The sequence below is a fragment of the Dasypus novemcinctus genome, chromosome 1 (assembly GCF_030445035.2).
Source record: "Dasypus novemcinctus isolate mDasNov1 chromosome 1, mDasNov1.1.hap2, whole genome shotgun sequence".
Classification (NCBI taxonomy): Eukaryota; Metazoa; Chordata; class Mammalia; order Cingulata; family Dasypodidae; genus Dasypus; species Dasypus novemcinctus.
Genome location: NC_080673.1, coordinates 127,421,848 through 127,448,518, shown reverse-complemented (window position 1 = coordinate 127,448,518; position 26,671 = coordinate 127,421,848). Strand labels below are relative to the sequence as shown.

Here is a 26,671-nt window from a genome sequence, read left to right as displayed (position 1 = left end):
CAGGATGGCCTAAATAATGTGAATAACAAAGCTTGATTTTACTACGATACTGAGATTTGAGGGTTATTTCTCACTCACACTACATGTCCAATGTAGGTCAGCAGGGAAGCTTTGAGCTCTGTTCATCAGGATCACTCAATCATCTAAGATTAGAGGTTTCATCTCAATATGGGCTTCCATAATCACCAAGGCAAGAAAGGGGCATAAGGCAAAAGGCACAGTGACTCACAGGGCTCCACTCAGAAGTGACATTTTCCTTCACTCAGATATTTTCAACCAAAGCAAGTCACATAACTGTGCCTAATTTCAGAATCTATTATTTTTTAAAAGTACATGTTTAAGTAATAATGCAGTGTTCACCAGTAAAACGTGGCATTGATTCATACTTACTTTTTCTGAATTATCTTTGCTCCCTACTTGACTTTACAAGAGAAGTACTAGCCTAGAAGCAGAAACTTACATTGCACAGATAGAGTAAAAAACCAAGACAAAATTATGCAATTGCAAAATGGCCATTTATTGCCTACAGGGGAGGGGAGAGAAGGGAAAGTACACAGGTGCAAGGAAACAAGCATATATTTAGCCCTATACATCATGTGTGAGCAGTACCCAATCTCCAAAATGGAAAAAAAGTATTTTGTCATCTGACATAGTAGTTAAGGTTCTTAAGCACCTCCCTTCTGAGCTGCCACAAGATTTAAAAGGCAGGACTGCTTTGTTTAGTCAATGTTCACATTAATGAAAAAAATACTACCACCCAACTGTGTCCTTTGCACGCACATTTTGTACAGTGTCTATTGTGAAAAACATGTCAGCTGAGCAGTTTGGTCAAGACTCAGACCTCATCAACTTTTTAACTATAATAAATAGAAAAATAAAGCAGCTGGTGATTTTATCCGAGAGAATGTGTTCAATAAGAGTAGAACCATTTTCTCCAGGGATAACAAAGAGTGTTAAATGATTAGAACACCACAAAACCAGTCTATTAAACATTAAACACTAGCAAGTACAATTACATGGCACTTCATTAAATCTTCTATAATTAAAAAAAAGGAAATCCTAAATTTTAAACTGATTATTGGAACACAATAACAAATCGACTTGGTACTTGGCTTTTTCTTAGAACAAAAGCAAACTAAATATACAACCTAAAACATAATATTTTAGAATAGTATCAATAGAAACTATCAAATATTTAGGGAAAAAATTACCAAAAAAACTTTTTCACTCCTGTGCTTCACCTTCCAACCACTAGAATTAGACAGTTACAAAAACATTTCATAAGCCACAGAATGACTCAATTGTATGCAAAAGAATGAAATATTCAATTTAATGCCAGGTAATGAAAATAAATGTATCATTCCTTACTCAAATGGCAAATTGAGTACAAGTGTAGATCATCCCATGGACAATTAGTTGGCACTTGTTTTATGATTGAATGGTTCAAAGTAATCACAATAAAAGATATAAATTAATCCATAGTGAATTTGACCAAAACCCTGGACTTTTCTGAGAGAAAAGATACACACACGCTTCCTATAAAAAGAAAAATTTTCATACCACACCAACCCAGAAACAAACAAAAAATCTTGAAACATTCATCCTCTTTGAGCTCTATTTCTCAGCTTCTCCTAGATGAAAGAATTGCTTTCATTCAGACAACTGTACAAATGCCCATAATGCACTTCTCAGTGCTGCTGGTGTTTAAGAAATTTGCCACTTACAACACTGAACAATTCCAGATCCAGTGTGCAAGTAACACAGCCATCCATCCAAACCCCCACCCCCAAAGTTGGCAAAGCACCGCTCAGGAATTGCACTGGTAAGGGAATATATTTTTAGCAAGTTAAGCACAGAGAAAGGACAGTACAGTTTCTGAATAAATACAAACCTAGACACTGCATCACTTACTGCATCAAGATTGAAACAAGTAGCAGGATACTAAGCCTGTTCAGTAAGAATAAGAAGCAAAGCCATTGTTTGACACATCAATACTGAGCCGATTTTGTGAGTTTAGGTAACTATAGGCAAATTTTAAAAATGTGGTACATATAAAACAATTGACAGCTTGAAAGAAAATAGTCATATATCAGTAGTTAAAAATTAAAACAAAACTGAAATGTGGAAGGGCCATTTCTAGAGGACTGTCATGATTCTTATGCTTTAGAATTAAGAGACACACAAACAGGGAAATCATTTAAATTTGGGGAGAGTGTTATAACAAAAGTAACTAGTAACAGGTGCCAATCTATGCCTTCTGAAAGATTCTGAAAGCTGAATGTACAATATATTGTGCCAAAAGAGTCATATCACTTGGCATTTGCATACTCTTTTCATAAGTGATTTCTGATGACACATTTCTATTTCAGTACAATGCTACTGAGTTCATATTATGTGCCATGAAATTAACAATAACAGTAATGTCTTTAGAAGCTTTGAAAATGAAAGCTATTTTACTTGTAAATATTCAGTTATCTTGATGTCATGTTTGTTGAATGAAACCTCAATATGCTTATTTTCCTTTGGTTCCAAGAATAATCCAAGTATAACTGAACTATTTATGCCAAAATAAGTTACTAACTAGGCTAAATAAAGCTCACTTTTCATGATATGTCCCTCTGTCTTATTGTAGGGCTTTAACAGTAATTTTTATCAAGAAGGTATTTGGTTAAACCAAGATATATGCATGCCCTCCTTTACTCACCTTCCTGAAAAGAACTTTTTCTTTCCTTCTGTAGATCTTATTCAGAACATCCTACAGTACTGATAACAGCTTTTTTTTTTCTATCTACCCTTAAGCTTTTAAAGGTGATAGTTATAAAATAAAGATTTGCATATTATTAATTTGAAAGATGCTCTTGACAGATTACAACTTTGGTAAATAAGCCAGGTTAAAGGTATACTAATCTACTCAAGTTTGAGTTGCAAATTTGGTGTTCAAGGTGCTGTTAAAAAAATTAGTCACCCAAAGCAACCATAAACACAAAAGTTCTCATCTGTCTACAAATGTAAAATTTAGCTATAGTTCCTGGCTTAGAAAAATATTCTAATTTCCTTAATTTGTCTACCTACAATTGACAGTTCTACTAACATGATACAATTCAGAAGAAAAGGGGTAAACATTTTGGTACCTTGAATTTAAAGGCTATTCTACAACTTCCTTCCTACCTTTAGAAGTTTGAGCTGAATCTTTCACATCAGAAAAGTGATTTTTTTTTTTTAAATGGAGGGCAGGTGGGAGAATAACTTACAAATGTAAGAATTCACATTTCTGCCGATATGTGAGTGCTATTTTGAAAGTGTGTCAAAGACTTTACTCATTACAAAACTATTACTGTTTTTATGGACTGCCAAATGAATTAGAAACTAATCATATTTTCTGTGAATGAAGTTACTGATCAGTAAGCATATTTTGAAAAGCTATTAAATTACCACAGAAACTTAGAATATAGACCTTTGATCAAGTAAGTAAGTTTTGGGGGCTAGTAAATTTCATTGCTAGAAAATCTAGCCTTGTATGTTAAGAATAACAAACCATATACCTCTGTTCTGCTAAAGAATACATTTAACCTAATTTATCCTTGTGCTTTCTCTACTCCTTGCTATGATATTGTATAGATGGCATTAGTGATTTTTAGAAACTCTTAAAAATGCAAATAGACTTAAATTTTCACCCATTTAACAATATATACTTAGAAGATAAAATTTTAAAATGGAATACAGTTATGTTTGCCCATGTTCTAGTTTTAATGTGCCATACCCTCAATTCTACAATTGAATCAAGTGATATGAGCCTTGGATATCTTTCAACTTTCCCTCTTCCTTCGCTGTGATTTTATATATAACTTCAAGACACCAAAGAACAGGAACAAATAAGAAATGGAGCTTTATATTTCAGCAAACTACAACACTAAAACACAGTGGCTTCTTTAATACATTCACACAAGATGCTTACTAGTAAAATTAAATATTTATCTGTGAATATCAGAAAAGTAATTAAAAAAAAAAAGCTTGGAACAAGGCAAATGGGGGAGGGGGGAGCTGGTCTCAGAACCCATTGTGCCATACCTGACTTTTAACATGTGATATTCAAATGTTCACACACCTTACATCAAAGAAATGAAACAAAAATATTCAGCTACATTGTACAAAATTTTTTTTACATAAAACATCATAAATCTTGAACAGATTTACTATATCTGAATTCTAAAAAGTTGCCTATAGAATGGTGCTGGGATTCTGTTCTCTGCTTGCTTTTAGGCAGTGCTGTTGCTTAAAAGTTGACACCAGGCACAATATTTTAAAACAAAGTCAACAAGCAAGGAGCAGTAAGTGGATCTGAGCCTTTCCCAGATGTCAGTCCTGAGGATGCTGCAATATTCCCCATCAAAATGTATAAAGCTATGAGGCGGATACTGATGCCTGAGAGAGAGGATGACTTGACACGCACTTGTATGACAGCTGAAATGACAAACAGTGCAGTTTTCCCTTCCTCAAACAACACTGTTTATGATAAATTTAAAAAACACTCCAGTTCTTAGACAAATATCAGAAATCATATTTAACAGTTTAAAAAAAAATGCATACCACAATCTAAAAATGCCCCATTTTTTAAATCTTCAGATAAAGTATGCACCAGCCCCATAATAAAGCTTATTAACTTATTCTGAGAACTAGAAAGTGTATGAGAGCACATATATTACTTTCACTGACTATATACCATATGTCATTCACCTCTTCCTTTTGGCTTTTCACTGCCAAAGTTTCAAATGGCAAGCATTTTAACAAGACAATACTGAGGAAAGCAGCATTTCTGATCATCTGAATTGGCAGCTCAAAACAGATACCACTCCTTTTACAAAGGGAACAAAAGGTGAAGGGTGTGTGAAATTTGGGAAGTGGGCTAAAGGGAAACCGTGCACATAAAATTTGGGTTACCATGCCCCAAGTGTGTGGCGCCACCCAAAACATAACACAATTACCTACTTCAACAGAGCTACTGCCAATATTTACTAAAACCACATTAAAAATACACAGGATAATGAATAGTTGAAAGAGTGCATTTGGAAGCAGAGAGAACCCAATTACACACCTTCCTGCAAAGAGTGCCTCGATCATACACAAAATAAACTTAAGCTGTTTACAATGTTTCCCAATTTTTTTTTATTTTTTCCCTCTACATTTAACTATTAAAAAAGTTTTTATTAATAAATGGGCTCCTCTGTGGTTCATATACAATCATAAGTGAACTTTAAATTCCATTTTATACAAACATCTCAAAAAATATTGGGAGTGAAGTATGGTAGGAAATATTGCTCACATTGCTAATTAACATGCATATATGAAAGGAGGAAAATGTTTTGTTAGTGCATATACCTCCAGAGCAGAAAACCCACCCAAAACAAAAGATTTAAAAATAAAACATACAGTAGCTGATTACAAAAAAAGGTAATGTCCACAAAATTAAGTTTTTCATGCTATTCTACTTTCCAGTACTATGCTTCAGGTAATCAATTTGCATGGCTAGATGTTGAATGCTTGAGGTATATAAGAAGGGATACCTGCACACTGAGGAAAATCTGTCATCTTAAGGGTTGTTTCTTTTTGTACGTTTGTTTAATCTGGTACTTAACATATTTAAAAGAATATATTATTTACATCAAACTTCACTCAACTACAATGACATTCCAATTATAATAGATGACAAACAATGCCTCTATCACTAGGCACTTTTTAAAAGGGAGTTGGGCTCTACAGAACCCTTCTGATGCAATCCTATAGATGATGATATATCATCCCACCACCCTTATCCCACTAAAATTACCCTTAGGGAAAATATTTTATATAGCCTGATTAATTTACTATGGAAGAAATTAGTATAAAATGACCAAAGGAAATGCATCATTTAAGACTAATAAAATAGCCTAAGATGTCAGGTTTGAAAGAGGAGACAAATTGTGTATATTAAAACTAATTAAATAATTTAAATTTGACCTGTACTTTATATATTAATGAGACACAAATATAGGCTATTTTCTTCTAAAATTTCATTCACATAATGGAAAACTTCTTATTTATTAAAAATATCACATTTTGAGACTAGAAACCAGTAAAGTGCATGAAACATTTAAAATATAAATTTCAGAAAAAACTCTTATAGCAGCAAAAAAGCAGAATAAAGAAAAACTTAAAAACACAGACACAACCTTTTCCTGTTACTGTGCCATAATTAACATCAAGTAGCCAACCAATTTTTCCCATAGAAAATGATATTACATTTACTGTCTCTCAAGTCACAGATTTTCAACAGGCCCCTCCTGGGCAAAAAAAGGATTCCAACATATTTAAAGCATGTCAACAGTTGGGAATAAACCAGTAGCTTCTTAATTCAACCCTGACAGACAACAGAAACAAAGATTAAAAGCATATGATGGCCCATTTGGCAGCTAGAGTCAGGAAAAATGATCCAAGGTTTTCAAATACTCCCTGTTCTCGCTGTTCTCTTTTTCCCCCAAATCCCTTCCATTGTCACTTCAAAATTACCAAAAGTAAGTGGCCACTTAACCTACTTTAGAAAACACATGAAATATCTGTATGGCTTTCCCCTTCTAAAAATTTGATTAATGTCTTCCTATTCAGAATACTTATTTTTTAACATTTGACTTTAACAGGCAAAAATGAAAGACCATATAGTATGTTTTTCCAGCACAACCAGACTGAAAGAAGGGTGAATTGTATCCAGACACTACTCTGGACACTAATTTTCTGGGAATCCTAAAACAGAAAAATCTACTTTCAAGATGTGTGGCAGTATAAATTACCTGTTTCCCCATAAATAAACTGGAGAGAGAGGCTTAAACCTAATACTTCTAATAAAATTACAACTAACAGAGGAACAAAAAGCAGAATGATTCCTCAAAAAAGAAAAACAAAACACAAAAAACCAGCGTTTGCTCAATAAACTGTCATGTGCTGTTTAATGCTTGATTTTGAAAGCATATTGTGCAACCATCTTTAATTTCTTAATTTTTCTAATTATGGCTAGAGACTATGCCATGGTTTATATATATATATATATATATACAGCACAAGTAAATTTAAGTGCTTTGTTAATGTACAAATGACTAAATGACGTGGGGGGGGGGCAAAAATCATTTTGTTATAAAGGAAAACAGAAATTCAAAACTTTCTGCAAGGTATACCATCATTCAGTTTAAAATCTTCTATTTATAGTTTTAAAAAACTGCCTTTTACCAAAAAATGGTTGGCTCATTTGAAACCATTCAGAAAAAAGTACTCATTTTGGAAAAACAAACATACTGTTGTTGGGCCTGTAATTGGTGATTATCAAGTATGAATGCTGACTCCTAATATAATATAAAGATGGTCCAATTTAAAAAACATGCTAAATAAAATTTCAAAGAGATGAATACTTTGGTTCCAGCCCTAGTGCCAAATGATACCAATATGCACAAAATGTACAAAATCTTATAATAGCAACACATAATGAAAGGAACCTGAAGAAGCAGCTTAAGGATGGCCATACTTCACTCCTACATACTTTGATTTACAACTGTACAGGTCCATAGCAACAGCTCCCCGTATTTACGGGGCAGTACTCCACTACCTCCGATTAGGCAAGTGAACACCATTGACAAGAGGCAGGAGTGGAGGGTGGAGTTCAAGTTGTGTTAACAGTGAGAAGTGGTCTGAAGGGATGTGAGGGTGTGGACACCCAGTGATGTTATTCTCAACCAGCCATTGAGGATCTAAAGGCCCCAGGACACCAAGCACGTTCATATGAGTCTTGGAATAGAAAATGTAGTCAATCACGCCCTGGAAAAAGATTGGGGGAAAAACATATGCTTTAAAAGAAAGAATAATTCAAGATAAAGAACAATCCATAATTTTATATAGCCAAAGAACTTGGTAGTCTGTATTTCTGGTACCTGATGTTGTGACAGGGGATCAAATAGGGCCCAAGTCTTTAATGGGTATCACATGAAATAAATGCAACTCAATAAGGAAGCACAGCACCCTACTGGTCTGATAAAGCCTTGAATTTCTACATGAAGTGATAAACTGAGAAGCTAAAACACCAGATTATGTTTAGGCATTTTTAGAATTCGCCTGCTTGGTTTAGTGAAATCTATCAACATATAAATATTTTAGAAATTGCAATAACTCTATTAGTTACAATAAGCAGAAAATGTGGGTATTTATATAAACACATACATAATGAAAAGTAGAAAATTAATTTCTTTAATGATAACTGGCATTATTTTCAATTATTTGTACATCAAGATATCCAAACACACCTGAATGAAGCCCTAGTAGAGCATGTTTTTGGATTTACTAGTCCTGGTTCAGTTTTCTAAGATTTTTTACACACATACAAAATACTATGTATAGTACACTGTTCTAACCTGTGCTCTAATTTAGAATACTCATTTTCACTGATCTTGATATACTGTAAATCTGAATTTCTTTGCTACATAAGTTAGCAAAAAAAAAAAAAAATCAGCAGGGACCTATAAATATCTGCTGTATATCTCAGAACTAGATGATTTGTCTGAACAATAAATCTCAAAATTGGTTTGTCTTGTTTCAGAATAAAGTCAATTTTTTTCTTATCAAGTTCCTATCCTAATCAAGTGAGCCCAAGTGAAGGTAAGGAGAAATGTTTCCACTCCTGGAAACGTCTTTTGACAAATACTCTGCATAATGAGTTCCATCTAATTCTTTAAATGGTATTACAGTGAAATGGGTTACCTTACAAAAACCTCTTAGTGAAAAAAAAAAAAACCTTTATATCATGAAGTTTTGGAAACAATTTTAAGTAAGATACTCCCTTCAGTTTGCTAATTTTGAAATGATGAAGAACAAAATATCAAAATACTTCTTTTGAGGGGGAAGGTCTTATTCAATATTATGTAACTTTAACCTTATTATCAAAAATTGATGTGGTATTCAATAAATATGACCATAAGGTATTATCCCTTCATTTTGGCTAATGCCTAGTTTTGCAGTGACATTTTAGGAAAAGAGTTTCCATTTTAGGAAAAGGGTCTGGGTGGATTTTACATCCTCTTATGATATCATACTACACTTCAACTAGAGAATAAATAAATTATAAATTAATCATCAATTAATTGAATAAAATCTATAATTTATTAGAGTGCAATCATGCACATCAGCTGCTAGAGTTACAGAATGCTTTACAAAGGGATTGCTTTGCAAACACAAGCTCTAAGAAAAATATGAAGTACTCTGGAAAGTATGATACATTTAATGGAAAGCACCACTTTTAACTATTTTCTAGGTTTGAAATGTCCAGAATAGGAGCTCTTATCAAAATCCTAGCAAGATCATGTCTATGAACTAACCTAAGTATTTATACCTATGCTTATGTGGGGAGGGTTCCTAAGTTTGTTCATAATCACAAAAGGAGCTATGGACTTGTAATTCTTAACCTTTTTTGGTTCAAATTGTTTCTTTTATAAAAGACTATAATGTTGAAAAATAAAGTCCTTATGTTAATAAAGACTATATTGTATAAGTTTATAGAACTGTGAGGAAAAAGTAAAATAGCAGAAATAGTGTACTAGGTAGCATTATACTAAGACTTGTTTTTTAAAACAATGTGAGAACATTATATTATACAAATCTAAAAATGTAACTGAAAGGATTACTACTTGACACATAGTAAAGTTGATCCTCAGATTCTGGGGGTGGGATGGAGAGCAGCATAGTTTGAATTATGTTGTTTTCTTGCCTGTTCTACAAGTAATGTTGAGAAAGGAGTAATTCTTCTAACTCCTGACCCTTCAGTTCACCCCAAGAAAGTTATAGAGTACATGAATTTAAGTTCTAAATACCATTTTTCTACATTTCTATCTTATTCAAGGACCAAGAAAGTAAACAAATACCAAGTAGAAACTGGCAACCTATTGTGTTTGGATCTTTATATTTAATACTGATCTCATGATATTTTATATTTGATGTTACCTATTCTTTTTTACTGATTGCCTTCAATGTTGGTGCAGCATTAGTAACATAAAATGAATGTATAAAATTGAAAAGGTCTATTATTTAGATTAAAAGCTCAATTCTCTCTGGTCAGGTATGTCCATGGTTCATTCCGTAGCCATCATTCTTTTTACCCTCCCCTCCCATTCATCCACCCTGTAGCAATTTGATATTATTGATGAATTCCAAAAAGAAATATTGGATTATGTTCGTAAACTGATCTTTTCCTCTGGGCATATTAGATTACATTGGAGTCATAGGTTTACTTGATTAAGTTATTACGTAAACTTCCTGTGCCAGTAGGATGATCCTCTCTATTAGTCCCCACTAAGGGGTGGCGACTCACAGGTAAAAGGCATGGCAAAGGACAGAATTGAAGGTTTTTGATGTTGGAGTTTTGATGTTGGAGTTTGATGTTGAAGCCTTAAGCTGGAGCCCTGGGAAATAAGCTCACAGAGGAAAGAGAAGCAAGCCCTGGGAAGAGAGGAACCCTGAACTCAGACAGACGCAAGGCCCTGGAAGGGAAAAACCCAGGAAGCCTGAACCTTCACACAAGTCAGCAGCCATCTTACTCCAACACGTGAAAAACACTTTGGTGAGGGAAGTAACTTATGCTTTATGGCCTGTAAGCTTCTACTCCAAATAAATGCCCTTTATAAAAACCAACAACAACAACAACAACAAAAAACCAACCAATTTCTGGTAATTTGCATCAGCACCCCTTTGGTTGACTAATACACACTCACTCATTCAGCCAACCTTTTTATCTGCCTATAGATGCTTCTTCTCTGCCCATCTATTTTTTATTTTCTCCTTCTCTCCCATCCTGTCCCATATACCCCAAAATCAAACACTCCCAGATATAGACACTTTTGGTTCTTTAGCTATATTTCTTTGGGCAATGTAAATGGTTCAATAAGATGTTTAATGCAATTATTAACATATGTGAAACATCAACAAAGATTTCTAAGCCAATTTAAGTGATTAAGGAAATGGCCTAGATTATCATCTCAAATTGTATTTCTCTGGTTTCTGCTTTATGGACAAGGGAAAATTAACCTTTAAAAAAATAGGTGAGGCAGAAATGATTTGATCTTTTCACCTGCACACATACCAAACCAACAACAACAGAGAATTATTGAACACTTATTTGGGGGAACTTTATTACAGATTTTCTGGGTTATGCTGGCAGAGGTGTATTATATATCACCAAAGCCACAATGATAGGATTGAACCTATAGTAAACTATATATCATTAAATCTAGAGGGCTTCCTTTACGCTTACGTAAGAGTAGTGATGTGCTGGAGCTGGCTCATACCAGCTTTCTTGTGTACTCCTTCCCAACTCTGCGTTTAGAGACATTATTTTGGATATTGAAATCTACTTCACAGAGTAGTATTTATACAGCAAACACTACAAACCAGGCTTTCTCTTTCACAGAAAGCTAGTTGTTAAATATTTACCACCACATAACTACATACAAGTGATTTAAACAAAATGAACTATCTCTGGATAGAATGATCTACTCTATTAGTGAGAACAATAAATTAAATTCAACCACTTCTAAGGGATTTTTTTTTCCATTTCATCATCACAAAAGCTGATTAATATCATCAAGACATGAATTCTGCTGCTTCTTCCTATTCATTTCTCAGAAAAGGGGCTAACAAGCACTGAAAATGGAAAAGTGTATTGGAGACATGAAAGCCCATTTCATAAACTTCCTTTGGTATTTTATTATATTCCCTCTAAGTTTCCTGTAAAAAACCATTTTCTAAAAACTACACTTTTTTCAGAATAATATAGGATTTTAGTGTAGACTGTTCAAAGGCCGAAAGTCATATAGAAGTACAATAAAAGAACTACAAGTAGATGAAATGATAAGAAAATGTGCCAGAAGGAAAGGATTAACTATGGAAAGCTACCACAATCAAACTTTCTAAATAGTTGGCCCGGTACAACAGGTCCCCCCGCCTCCCCGGTTTATTTTTTCTTATTTTGCTAAAGAATCTTTCTTTTCCCTTTTAAGCTGGGAATGTATTAGAAACTTGGAAAAGTTAGACAAATGAGATTATCACTTGAAAATAAAGTGAGATATTAGTTGAAAGAATAAGAAATTTTGAAAGAATACCATATAAATTCATTCAAGATGAGCTTAGCTATATAGGGCAGTTATTATTTGGGTCCTTGTTGAAAATTAGGAATGGTACAGACAGGGGAGGATTAACTGTATTAATATACACAGAAAAGCTTTAAACAGTGCCTGGCACAAGGTAAGCACTTTTAAAGTTTTCACAATTATCATTATTTGAAATTTGAGCAAATGAGGGTTTCAAAAAGAATTCTTAAGACAACAATAACCACATAACCCAACAAAACTCCTTACTTACAGGTGCATACTTAAGCTTAGACATTTTGAGAACCTAAACCTTGTGAAGATTATAGAACTATACGTAAATGAAGAATTTACACTTTTCCTGTCCATGTTAGTATTTGAAAATAATTTCTATACCAGCACAGAGGTTACCACTCACTTTGAAATCAAAGGTGTAATTGGTGTAAGGCATCAAGTTATTTTCATAGGCGCTCTTAAGTTGGAAGCCGTGTGTGATTCTCCCTTCTGAGCTTCCATTCTTTCCATTGCAGCTGAAGTTCATAAGACATTCATTGTACCTTAGTTCCTTAAAGTCTTTATGGTTGTCAGCAACTCCTCCATTGCTTAAATATTCCACAACACCTAGTAAAGAGGAAAGAGCACTACCATTTAACATTTAGTTCTTATATAAGACTTCATAGCCAAGACCTACTGCCAGGTGGATGTACCAGGTTCAGAATGGTTTTATTAAGCTGAGCCACGTGAAACTAATTTTGTTGTAATTGTTAAAAACAATTAAATACCAGCAGTTTCAGATGATTCAACCTAATTGAAAGAAGGGTATTGCCTATTTCAGAGCAAACTATCAGGATCACCCAGCAAAATCTTCAATTTTTTTAATGGCTCTTTAGACTAAAGATGGTTCCCAGGGCATTATAGAGGAAGGTATTCATTCTACTTTTTTTTTTTTAAGAATATTATATCAAACGAGTCTCTTTAGTATTTCCCTGTTCTATATAGTCAATCAATAATGTTGGGAATATATATAATGTAATATACATTTGATACAATAAAGGTCAGTCTCCTGAAGCATGATACAGTTAAGAAGGTTGGTTTTACTTAAGGCAATTAGCTGTCATTTGGCAGCACAGCATGGAGAGCTGACTCTGAAGTTAAGACAGTCAAGATCAGATCCAATTCTGTTACATATTAGCTGTGCAATTTGTAACTAAGTTCCTAATTTGTAATAAGGGGATAATAATTTTTTCCATTTCCTAGGGTTTTAGTGTGTAAAGCACTTAGAACAGTATGTGGCACACAGTAAACGCTAAATAAATGTAGCTTTTTCAGCTATTCACAGTATTGTACTGTGCTCTTCATTTGCCCAGTATATCCAGCTATCAGTCTTTGCTATCACAAAGACAAAAAGATGATTGTTCATAATCATCATAATGATAAAAAGAAAGGTTGTGCTATTTTTTTCCTGTTTGCTTTTCCAGGGTAAGCAGTATATGTCTTTGAATGCTTCTACTCGTTCCAGCTTTTTAGACATATGTGATCTTTCTAACCAAGTGGAATACCTCTAGCATAATGTTTATGTTTGCATAGGTAGTAAATAGCGGAACTGGATCTAATTCTGACAGCATAACTCCAGAGTCAATTCTCTACACTGTGCTGCCAGACAGCATCTAATTGGTTTAAACGAAACCCTGTTCTCTAGTTTCCATTTGGTAAATGGGCAGTAATAGCAGAATAGAAGACAATGAGCTGAGTGAGGTAGGGACAGATATTTCTCTGGCTTCCTTCTTGCTGGTTTGGCAGGGATTGGTTGCATCCCCCAATTCATCCCTCCAATTATGTGGCCCTTTCCTAATATTATAACTCTCCCCATCCCACTCCAAATTCTAATAATAGTTCCCACCATTACCACTTTTAGGTATAAGGGGTAGGTAAAGGGTTTCTAATACCCCTAGGGCCAGAGTACTGCATCATTCATTGTAGGTATACCTTAACCTTACCCACATCTTTGGATGTAGCTTCTGTATTAAACTCTCCTTATCCCATCCCTGGGATTCTGACTGATATACTCCCTAATTTAGGAAGAAAATTCTCTTCTCAAAATTTAGGAGATTGCTAGCCTTTCAATTAAAAGTAAAAGCAAAACTGAAACTAAAAGTACAAATGATATTATAAATACCTGAATCTGGCAATGAGTTAAGATCTGCACATAGCACCAGCGGGATAGAATTAGGATCGGCAGTTGGGCTGCCAGGCCTACTAGAGGCTTTCTCCAGAATGTTTTTAACTTCTGAGACAAACATCATGGTCTGGATGAGTTTCACATCAGAATACTCTGGGTCCCAATGCATGTGGGCATTTGCCACAATAAGCAGCTGTTTATCTGCAGCATGAATAGGCTTCATACCTAAATTTAAACATTAGAAAAAGGAGGATAAGTGTAACAGTTTGACATGGTTATGAATTCCAAAAAAAGATACTGGATTATGTTTTAATCTGGTCTGTGCGTGGGCATGATTAAGTTATGATTAGGGCTTTGAATGGGCCATGTCATTAGGGCGTTGAGTCCCCATCCCTTGGTGGGTGGGACTCACAGATAAAAGGCATGGCAAAAGACAGAGAGTTGAGGGTTTTTGATGTTGGAGTTTGATGCTGAAGACTTAAGCTGGAGCCCTGGGAAGTAAGCTCACAAAGGAAAGAGAAGCAAGCCCCAGGAAGAGAGGAACCCTGAGCCCAGGAAGAAGCAAGCCCTGGGAAGAAAGGAACCTTGAACACAGAGAGAAGCAAGACCCTGGAAGAGAGGAACCCAGGAAGCCTGAACACTCATAGCCATTGGCAGCCATCTTGCTCCAACATGTGAAAATAGACTTTGGTGAGGGAAGTAACTCATGCTTTATGGCCTGGTAGCTGTAAGCTCCTACCCCAAATAAATACCTTTTATAAAAACCAACCAATTTCTGGTATTTTGCATCAGCACTCCTTTGGCTGACTAATACAATAAGGCTTATGCTTTATGTGTCAAGAATAGCAGTATCTTAAGGTTTTCTCCCACAGATCCATAGCCACTTCTTTACTCTTTTACATGAATCTATACTTTTCATTTTATCTCATAATGTAGCTCTTAAAAGCTAATGCGTTAAAATTATGGTAATCCTAATATGGGAAATACTCCATTAGATCTGAGGTTAGTAATCTGTAACCCATGCACTAAATCTGGTCCACTACCTGTTTCTATACAATCTGTGTGAACTAAGGATGGTTTACAATTTTAAAGTGTTGTACAAAAAAAACCAAACCTGTAACAGAAACTATATGTGGCCCACACAGCCTAAAAAATTTACTATCTCATCCTTTACAGAAAGTTTGCTGATACCTGCTCTTCATGCACATTATGAATTATAGCATGATAAAATTAACATTTGATTATAGTACCTTGCATTAGTTGAGTTCTTAGTTTAACAGGGACTTTAAATATCTCTGTCATTTAAATATCACAATAACCTAGTGAGGCAAGTATTTGGTTGAGTTACCTGAACCTAATTTAACTCTTCCCACTGCTCAGAACTCATTCACCTTGCACATCCTAATAAGCACATCAATGAGAGGACGTATTAGCCTATATAAAATAAATTCAGGAAGTTTACTACCAAAGTAAAGTCATACTGTATACAAAGATAAAGTAAATTTTTAACCTGAGGATTAGGGAGTAGTGTGCTCTCAAACTCTGGATACTTGGGTTTTTGACGGACTTTATTCCTAATTGTTTTGCATTGTCTTGGACCAGTCAAGAGACCTATTTTGGGCTCAGGTTCATTTGGATAATAAGACATTCAGCTTTAAAATTTTTAAGGTTCCTTTTTTCCCTGTAAAAGCCTATGTGTTTTATTTTGTAAAAATACATATTAACATAGTACTTTCAAAATAGTCAACAGAATAATATATTGAAAACTCTGAATATTAAACAACATAGTTAGCAGGTACTGACAGAGAAAGATGTCCAAAAAATATTCAAGGCACAAAGCTCAATATGCATGGCATAATGCCATTTAAATAAAATGTATTCTATATGTCAATATGTGTACAGAGAAATGAACAATAGCTATCCCTAAGAGTGTGCATGTATCAGAGGACTCTCACTTTTTAGTTTTCATATTTTTCTAATGTTGGAATATTAATGAACATACAAAATTAATTTTTCTATTGAAATTTTCTATAGAAATGTCTCAAATATTTCCACTGAAAAATGAGCTTTGCAGAAAAAGACCTCATTTTCTAAGCTACTATTTTGGTAAAGATAAGTTTCCTTCTAGTCGTACCAAATTATAACTCCCTTCCATGTTGAGAAAAGTAACTGAAATATGTTTCATGTGACAGAAATACTTTTCAAAGCAATTTGACCATATAGTCCATTTTATATAGTCAATTTTAGTTATAGATTAAATAATCAATGTATTAAATATTTTTTAAAAAGATCATTCAAAGAGCAATAAGCACCTTTTATATTACTTACTATTCTTCTAGGAATGTAAAAGATATATATATCAGAATGTGGATGCGTCCACTATACAATTTATAGCTACTCTTCCACAAAATTCAAAGTAAATAAAATTCCAAAAGAAACCTGATTTTCATATTACCAGAAAAAAAAAATTAAAATTTCTTTAGAGGAATGGGATTAGAAAGGACAAAAAAGTAGATAAAAATGGAGAGTTGAAAAAGAAGAAAGAATTTAAAACATCAAAGAATGATTGACTTTGATGATAGGTAAACTGAAGAATGGTGAGAAAAAGAGGTTTGCCAGATATGCATGATCTGAATAATCAATAGTGAAGGAAAGAAGGTAAAAAATCTCTTCTGCTATTGCTAGTAAGTACAGGACAAAAATAAAAATAAGAAAAGCAAAAAAAATTGACTTGGCATTAACCCTTCTTACTCTTGCCTAAAATATACTAAGTAAACAATGAAAATGCTCCAAGGCAGGCAGTAAAAAGGAGTAAAAAGATCTGAAGAGTTTCTGACTCTGAACAAGCTATAAATATCTAAATGCTAAAGAAAAGTACCAGGTAGATAAAAGATCTTGCTCTTATACTGACAATGACTGAAAAATATTGCAAAGAAATTAAAGAAAACATGTGAAGTACTTAACCTTAAAGACAAAAGATTCACCCTCAAGAAGTTAAAAAGATGGCTTAAAAAAAGAAAGTCATCATAAATTCCAAATGCAGCCCAACCAACCTGTTTCCTAGTTCAAAGACTGTTTGGAATTAATAGCACATTTAAAAAGACTTTTCTTTTACACAGATTACCTGGTGACATTCCAAGAAGTATAAGACCCTTTACACAATTAGGGCTATTTTCTTCCCTAGCTCCCTTAACTCTCCTCAAAAGATAAGAGAATAACCATGCCATAAATAACCACCAGACTCTCTGGCACTTGCTTTGAGATGGGAAAAGCTTGGAACGGTGTTTATTTTTAATATTTTAAATGTACTCACCCGCTCCAAATAATTCTTTGTGGACTTCTAATACCACAGCGACACCAATGTTATCTTTTGTCATCACTCTGTTCAGCATAGCTTCGGATCCATCTGAATTAGCCATTGCCACTTGGTTAAATTCCACTGTATGCTTCTGCACCAATGTAAATCTAAAAGATACAGTTTATTATTATTTTGCTTATTTTAGGTACTTGGACTTATCATGTTAAAGGAAAGAAAATGAAGGGGACATGAGAGTCAGACACTATTCCTTGTTTCCCTAGTCATTTCCTAGTTGCAAGTGGTCATGTGATACAGTTCTAGCCAATGAGACACAAGAAGTCTAATTAATGTAAAAACTTTTTTGGATGTTATACCTAGGGAGGATGGCATATCCTTTTGCCCTTTTATACCTTTGCCCCAGTCAGTTCCTGGAAGATGAATAACTACCTTGTGACCATGTGGTAAAAAACAGGAGGATGAAAACTAACCCACTAAAGATGGGGACGTGGTTGAAACAGTTCTACAATGCCTATTTCTGGACTTCATGTGCAATAACTTTACTCCTCTCCCACTTGTTTAAACTACTGTTGGATTTTCTGGTATTTAAAAGTAAACACAATCTTATTTGAGTCCTTTAAAAGTGAACACAACCTTATTTGAATGCACAAATTAATGAAAAATAGCAGAATAAAATCTCCCTATCCTGTTTGCAGTTTTATTCTCATAACTTCAAAGAGATTTGTCAAAAACAGGAACATGGGAAGCGGACTTGGCCCAACGGATAGGGCATCTGCCTACCACATGGGAGATCCGTGGTTCAAACCCCAGGCTTCCTTGACCTGTGTGGAGCTGGCCCGTGCGCAGTGCTGATGCGCACAAGGAGTGCCATGCCACGCAGGGGTGTACTCTGCGTAGGGGAGCCCCACACACAGGAGTGCACCCTGAAAGGAGAGCCGCCCAATGTGAAAGAAAGTGCAGCCTGCCCAAGAATGGCGCCGCACACACGGAGAGCTGACACAACAAGATGACACAACAAAAAGAAATAAAGATTACCGGTGCCGCTGATAAGGATAGAAGCGGTCACCAAAGAACACACAGCAAATGGACACAGAGAGCAGACAACTGGGGGGCGGGGGGAGAGAAATAAATAAAAAATAAATCTTTAAAGAAAAAACAAAACAGGAACATATCCTATCTCAGCTAAAGTGTAAAGAGTAACATTTTTCCATCTGGCTTTTACTAGAAAGCTGGAATTGAATATAAGCAGAGAAACAGATTCTGCAAAATGAAATTACTTTTCCTATGATTATGTCTCTGTGCTCACAGAATTTCTTAGTGTCAAATTATTAAGCATCACAGGATTGCAAGACTTAATAGAATTGAATCTAGCTCTAATATTAAATAGTACTATGACCTTGGTCAAGCCAGTTAACCTCTTCCAGCCTAATTTTATTAATTTTGTGAATATTTATAAACCTACTGTGACAGTTCGAGATTACTTATGAATGCCCAAAGAAGACATTATGTTTGTAAACTAATCTATTCCTCTAGGTGTGATGCCCTTTGAATGCATTAGATTCAGCAGACATGTCTTGATTAAATTACATGTTAAGATTAGGGCTTTGATTAGACCCCATCAGTAGGGTGTGACCCAGAGTTGAGTCGCCACCCCCTTGGTGGGCTGATATAAAAGGGCACTCACTCAAGAAGACACACAGGAAGAGAGAGAAAGATCCATAGACATAGAAGAGGAAAGAACTTGGTCCTTTTGGTCCTGCCTAGTGATAGAATGGAAAAGGCTCAAACAGCAAAAGCCCTGGGGGAGAAAGAGTCATCTGCCTGATGAAAAGAACAGCTGAGCAGCAGATAAAGCCTGGAAAGAAACTAGCCCTATGCCAGACTAATAGACTTGTCCTATGCCAGCCTACAGCTGAGATAGGAAGAAAATGGGCCCTATGGAGCCTTACAAGGAATAAAGCCCAAGAGACCTGGCAGAGATAACCTGCCACCTTGTTTCAACATGTGGCAATAGACTTTGGTGAGAAAGCAGCCTTGAGTTGAGACTCTTTAGGACCTTGTAACTATAAGTTTTTACCCCAAATAAAAACCCTTTATAAAAGTCAAAAGATGTCTGGTACTTTGCATCAGATGACTAATAAAACTACTAAATATATTGACTACTTTTCACTAGGTTTTAAGATGGAGAAAAGGCATCTTTGCTCTCATAACCGCTGCCCTCCCCACCTTCCTCCTAGCTTTGAAAGAACAGCAGGCACACATAACTTCAAAAATATTGACTAAAAGCATACTATGCATAAGACAGGATACTGCATTAGATGGAACACTTCCCCTCTGCTCCAATTCTGAATGCCTCAGATGTGCTGAAAACAGGAAAGGAAAAGGTCACGTGCGCATTTCAAACCAGTAGTGCTTTAAAGGAATATAGTGTCTACTCTCTGATCTAAAGAGATGATCTTTAAGATGAACCATGAAGGATGAAGTGTTAGCCATGTGAAGAGTGAGACCGAGAGAAGTTGAGGGAAGGAATAAATGAAAAGGTCCTGAGACAGCAAAGAGCTTTGGTGTTTACAGATTAGCAAAGAATGGGTACAAAATGTGTTAGAGATGGGAAGCGGACTTGGCCCAGTGGTTAGGACGTCCGTCTACCACATGGGAGGTCCGCGGTTCAAACTCCGGGCCTCCTTGACCCGTGTGGAGCTGGCCCACGCACAATGCTGGAGTGCCGTGCCACGCAGGGGTGTCCCCGTGCAGGGGAGCCCCACGCGCAAGGAGTGGGCCATAAGAAGAGCCGCCCAGCATGAAAGAAAGTACAGCCTGCCCAAGAATGGCGCCACCCACACAGAGAGCTGACACTATAAGATGATGCAACAAAAAGAAACAAAGATTCCCATGCCGCTGACAATAACAGAAGCGGACAAAGAAGATCACGAGCAAATAGACACAGAGAACAGACAACTGGGGCAGGGGGAAGAAGGGGAGATTGAGTAATTAATTAATTAATTAATTAATTAATTAATTAAAATGTGTTAGAGATGGGAAGAAAAGTTTTCCAGGTTTGGATGAGAGATGATAATGGCTTGAACTAAGGCAGAAAACATAAAGAGAAGTGAGCTGATTGAAAATAGATTCTGTAGGTAGATTTGACCATCCTCTATATCAGACTTTTTCAAACGTTTTTAAGCAGTGGAATACCTTTTTCAAACGTAATTTCTGTTGTGATTACCATATATAAAGCACATCAGACCAACAGTATCTCAGAATAAATAATTGAAAACAATGAACTGTTTTCATAAATATAATAAAAATATGAAATCAGAGGTTACAGATAGTCCTATCAGTTTCAGCATTCAATTTCTGTATTTTGTTTTGATTACACAGTATTAATGAAAATCATGACTCACAAAGATACACAGGTGCAAGTGGTAATTAGATTAGCTAGCTTTGTATTCAGAAAAGGTAAGCAGGCAGGTAGAAATCCAATTCACATTTCTGCACCAAAACAAGTTAATTTAGTAGCACAAGTAAGGAACATATTAGTCATTTCCAAAGCGGTAAAATTTGGTATATGAAACAGTTGAGTGAACATGCTATTTTTAAATTACAGTTTAATTATTTGTATTTAATTGTTGAAATACCTTCTAAATATACGCAAAAGTTTTAGGGCTTATTTACAGGAACCTGAGGTTCTGCTTGAAAGATTGAAAGTCCTGGCAGCAGACTTCGCCCAGTGGTTAGGGCATTCGCCTACCACATGGGAGGTCCGCGGTTCAAACCCCGGGCCTTCTTGACCCGTGTGCAGCTGGCCCATGCGCAGTGCTGATGCGTGCAAGGAGTGCCGTGCCACGCAGGGGTGTCCCCCATGTAGCCGTAAGGAGAGCCGCCGTAAGGAGAGCCGCCCAGAGCAAAAGAAAGTGCAGCCTGCCCAGGAATGGTGCCGCATACACGGAGAACTGACACTACAAGAAGATGCAACAAGAAGAAACACAGATTCCCGTGCTGCTGACAACAGAAAACAGACAACCGGGGTGGGGAGGGGGAAGGGGGGAGAAATAAATAAATAAATAAATCTTTAAAAAATAAATAAATAAATAAAAGATTGAAAGTCCTGCTCAATAGTAATATTGTTAGTATTGGACTACATTACTCCTACCAAAGTCAGGCCATTTTATTTGGGGTAGAAGGGATCCACTCTAATTAAATGTCTTCCTTAACTAAAATTTGCTTTATATCTTTTCCCCATTAAACCTAGATCTAGATCTCTTTTTTAATGGAAGATGGAATAAGTCCAATTTCTTCCACCTGAAATTCCCTTAAATATCCGACAAGAGCTGTCAATACTCTGATAATCCCCTAGATCTTCTCCAGAAAGAAATGATCAATTTATTTGACATATGGCTTTAAGACAGTTTTTCATTTGAACTCAGGCTTACCTAAGTTTATCCAAATGTGAAAACTTAGAACACTACAGTACAGTACCTAGAACTGAACATAAATGAACTATCCCTTATTTATTCTGGACTCTATTTTTTGTTAGTAAGGACTGAATTTGGAACTTGGAGACAGCCATATCAGTTATAAGCTAAATCAGAACTAAAATATACTTAAAACTTTTTAGTCCTTTTTCACTCTTAACTCTCCTTGGTCTGAAGCATTTATATAAATGCTTAAAAATAACAATGAAAAAATTTTATTAAGTTAAATGTTTCTTATAGATTTGGGAACAAATAACAATATATAAAAACTTAAAGTCACCAGCAATCCACCTTCTCCATTAACAAATATATATATTTCCTCAGTCTTTTCTCTATGCATATGCACACAAATATTTAATTAGAATAAATACATAATTGGAATAAACTCTGTAAGTTTATATTTGGGTTTATTAATGGATATTATATTGGGGATATTGCCCTACATAACATTAAATATACTTCAAAATCTATTTTATTTATTATTTATTTATTTATCTTCTCTCCCCTCCTCCCAGTATGCTCTGTGTGTCCATTCACTGTGTGTTCTTCTGTGACCACTTCTATCCTTATCAGCAGCAACAGGAATCTGCGTTTCTTTTTGTTGCATCATCTTGCTGCGTCACCTCTCCATGTGTGCGACCCTCAAAATCAATTTTAATGGCTACATTATAGTCTATTACACAGATTTTAATTTATTTAACTATTCTGTGTTGGACATTTAAGTTACTTCCATTCGCACTATTATAATAATGCTATGATGACCATTTCTGTATATAAATCTTTTTCTGGTCATCCAGTTGATTTTATCCCTCCTTCCCTCCCCCTCTCCATTAATAATCTAAGAGCAGATTATATTTAACTCTGTTAAGTTTCATATCATGAGCTTCTGCTTATCAGTTCACCCACTCAAATATTAAGTGACTTTGAAACTTCATTCTATTTAACCAGTGGATTAAGTAGGTGTAACAGCTTTTTGGCTATTATAATCGTATGTGTATGCATTCTATTTTCTCTTAATCAAAATTCTCAGTCACTCTGCTTTAAGAATAAGATTTCTAGCAATAAACTCTTATAATTATAATCTCCTACAACTTATTTCTGTGTTTATCTTATGTTTTTAAGGCAATTATAAATTAAATAATTATATGTATCTATTCATACTATCTTAATTTACTAGAAAAGGAAAGATTAAAGAATGGGATAAATGGGGAGGAAAAGTAGATAAACACCATTTTATATTTGTACAGTTCTTTTAACTACTGAAGCACTTTCACATTCTTTATTTTAGCCTCATGAGACACCCCTGAAGTTAGGTGGAACAGTTATACATATTTGAAAGGTAAAGGAAACTGTGGCACAAAGGAAATATGGTAAATCTCTATGTTCTAGACTGAATAAATGAGAAAGTTGACAGAAGTCAGAGTTCAAAATCTCATATTTTAAAAACCATGTAAAAAAATTCTAAATGCATCCACCACCTATGAAAATAGGAAATAACTGAAAGACCAATGAGATAGTATTATCACAATAGTCCACTTACAAATGACTCCACAGTCACCTCTGAATGCCCCCTTCTCAAGCAAAAACTGCTGAAAGCATGGGATGGAAATGCAAGGCCTGATCATACTTGGTACCTCTGAAACTGGAAGAAGGTTGGAAAGTAAAAGCAATATAGCAAGGACTAAGTACCATGACAACCTAGTTTTCAATCCTGTGAGAAAAGACTGCCTCTTCAAAGTGTAGTGGTCACACTGTTCTAAAACTGCTGTTCTACTCTTTCCCTTTCTCACTGATTTAAAACATGATCGGAAGAGCAGGTAAGTCTAGGTCTGGTTTCATCTCCCTTTTCTCCATTTTGGATTTCTTCAAGTTGTGTATCTGGTTCCCAAACCCCATTTCTATTAACTGTTACATCTATAGTACAAAACATGGCAAAAAAGAAATTTAAGTTGAGTCTAAAAACGCATCTATAATAACTCAGCAGTCTCTCTACATGTATACACATATATACTTTGGACTGAAAATACTTGAGATAAAAGACAAAAGAAAAGCTGATTTCTGGCATTTAATCAACCAAACCTTCTACTTTCTAGTATCTCAATGCACATAACTACCAACAACAAAATTATGTTCATAATGACCACAAGGTGCTACCAAATCTTGAAGTGCCATCTGAATCCCCAAAGAACAATTAAACTAAAACTACAAAGAATATCATCTAAAGAATATTTTATTGCATTCTAATTCATTGTATATTGGTAATCTGTGTTCTAGTCTTTACTAAACGACTCTATCCCTTTGTCATGATTGAAAAAAGATTTTTACTATACTATTTTTCGAAAAATAGCCATTATTATAGTTTCCATTTATCAGTACTTATTCTGTACCACTGTTTCCATGAGAGATAAAACCATCATCAATGAATATTAGGAATTATCAGATACTCTGATCTGATTTTAGAAGAATGAGACTCTGTGAATTACTACAGAGAGTTGAAGTACTCTTCCATAGTTATCTTTTGACCTTAATTCTATAAACTATTTAAGGAAATGATCTTACAAGGTAATGATACACAACTGAGGAAAATAGGCCCAGAAAGACTCATTCAAGGTTACACAGCTAAAAAAAAGGAGGAGAACCAACTGTCTTCAAAACTCCGTCTTTTCTTTGCACTATATTATCTCTCCAATCTAAAGAAAGGATAGAAGAAAAGGCAGGGTGATGCACTTTGTGTTAAATTCCAAATAGTTTGGCATTGGATAGTTAGCTAATATGTCATGAAAAAATATTTGGTATTGGGACAGAGGATGGTTTTAGTCTATCCATGATAGTATAGTTTAGACCTGCTATTCCAGGAAAAAAGTTCAATGTTATACTGTAACACACTCAAATTCTTCATCTGTTGTTTGGTCCATGTTACTACTAAAGAAAAAAAAGTGTTGAGGAAAGGAAGAAATTCAGATGGTGCATCTAAGTATTTCATATGCATACATCTCTTAACAGTTTCTCAGCAATTTTAACAATGCAAGAATTAATTTTTCAAATACACACTTTTTAAAGTTTTCTAAATGACAGTTATAATGGTTAGTTCAAAACCTTAACTACATCTAGTAAATTATCAAGGAATTTTAGATTTTCCCTTCAAAACTGTGATTAAAATCTTGTTTTATCTTCCTTCAGAAAGAAACAATGGCAGATGGAAAAAGACCTTAATGTTAGATGCCTCATGCTATCAGTACATTTTTTTAAAAAATTATGGTTCTTCCAGAAAACCTGTGTATAAACACAGGAAACAAACATCACATTTATGGCAATTTTAAAAAATGACATAACCTCATAAGAGCTACAAGTAATACGGAAGCCCAATCCAAAAGCCTAGAGATTCAGTTTAGTATAGTAGTTAAAAGCATGAACTATGAAGCCAGACTGCTCTGTAACCTTGGACTTATCCTCTGTGTGTCTTGATTTCCTTTATAAAAGCAAGGAAAGAGCTATATACCTACCTATGAATGTTCTTTTAACAATTAAGATAATCCATATAATTATAAAAGGCCTGACATAAACAACAGGTAAATACTATCAAAGTAAGTCATTGCTATTTTTAAATTCTTTCAAAAATTATATAACCACTAGAATAATTTAGGATACCATAGCCTAAAATACTATATAGGACTGTACACTAATTATTAACCAGAATGAGAATAAATGTACTAAAATTCCACGGAAAAGATAGTAAAGAAGGTGCAAATAAATATATATTAGTGGGTCAAATATCTTTCCAATTCATAGATTGATTTAACAACATAACAGTATGATATGTCATGCTGGTAATATACCTATTTCAAAAGAAATACTGAATGGCTTTGTTATAATAAGTGTTAAACTGGGAAATACTGAAAAATAATCATAAGCAAGGATATGCTTATCCTGTAAGCATCCTGTAAGATGATTCCCTAACTAATGTTATCAAATCTGAATTATTAACCATGGGATTCAACATCTATCAAACTTCTCCATACATCTCAATTTTCCATTAGAGGTTATTTCAAAGTTCCTACTCTAAAATCAGGAGCCTTTATGAGGCAAAAATATGCTGCTTTTTTCCCTCAAGTTTCTCACCAAGGTGATAGCCAGAAAACCTACCTCTAACGTGATTGCTCAGTCAGCACTCAGGGATCACTTCCTGAGTGTGCTACAGCACTCAGCACTGCCCCCTTGTGTAGGAAATGCAGTTCTTAAATCCCTTACACAGCACATAAATCCAACAAGAAATAAAATTACAAAAGACCATATAGAATTATGGCAATTAAAAAAATGTTATTTATTTTTCCAAGACAATGTTTCACAAAGTACTTATCTATCCATTTCATTTCATTTCATTCTTGGAACTACCTCTGAAATAAGTAGGCCAAAAAGACACAGTTTTCCATTCTAATATTAGGATATTAAGGCATAGAGGCCTCAACAAGATTGTTTATATATTTTGGTGAGCAGATTCATAATATTCTAATCTTTGATTATCCTTTCATCAACTATATTAGAAGCCATAAAAAAG

The 26,671-nt window shown here is 34.8% G+C and overlaps 1 protein-coding gene across 3 annotated transcripts in view; it reads right to left on the bottom strand.

Annotated features, from left to right (window-relative positions):
* Positions 1-493: 493 nt before the first annotated feature.
* The window catches only part of CNOT6L (CCR4-NOT transcription complex subunit 6 like), a 118,662-nt gene continuing 92,484 nt past the window's right edge, over positions 494-26,671 (bottom strand). For all 3 annotated transcript variants that reach the window (XM_058296548.2, XM_071215922.1, XM_058296547.1), the window contains exons 9-12: positions 17,639-17,790; positions 14,323-14,550; positions 12,565-12,767; positions 494-7,836 (exon numbers count right to left, since the gene is read on the bottom strand). In XM_058296548.2, the coding sequence (XP_058152531.1) occupies positions 7,624-7,836; positions 12,565-12,767; positions 14,323-14,550; positions 17,639-17,790 (796 nt within the window). In that variant the 3' untranslated portion in view covers positions 494-7,623. The remainder of the gene's footprint in view (positions 7,837-12,564; positions 12,768-14,322; positions 14,551-17,638; positions 17,791-26,671) is intronic.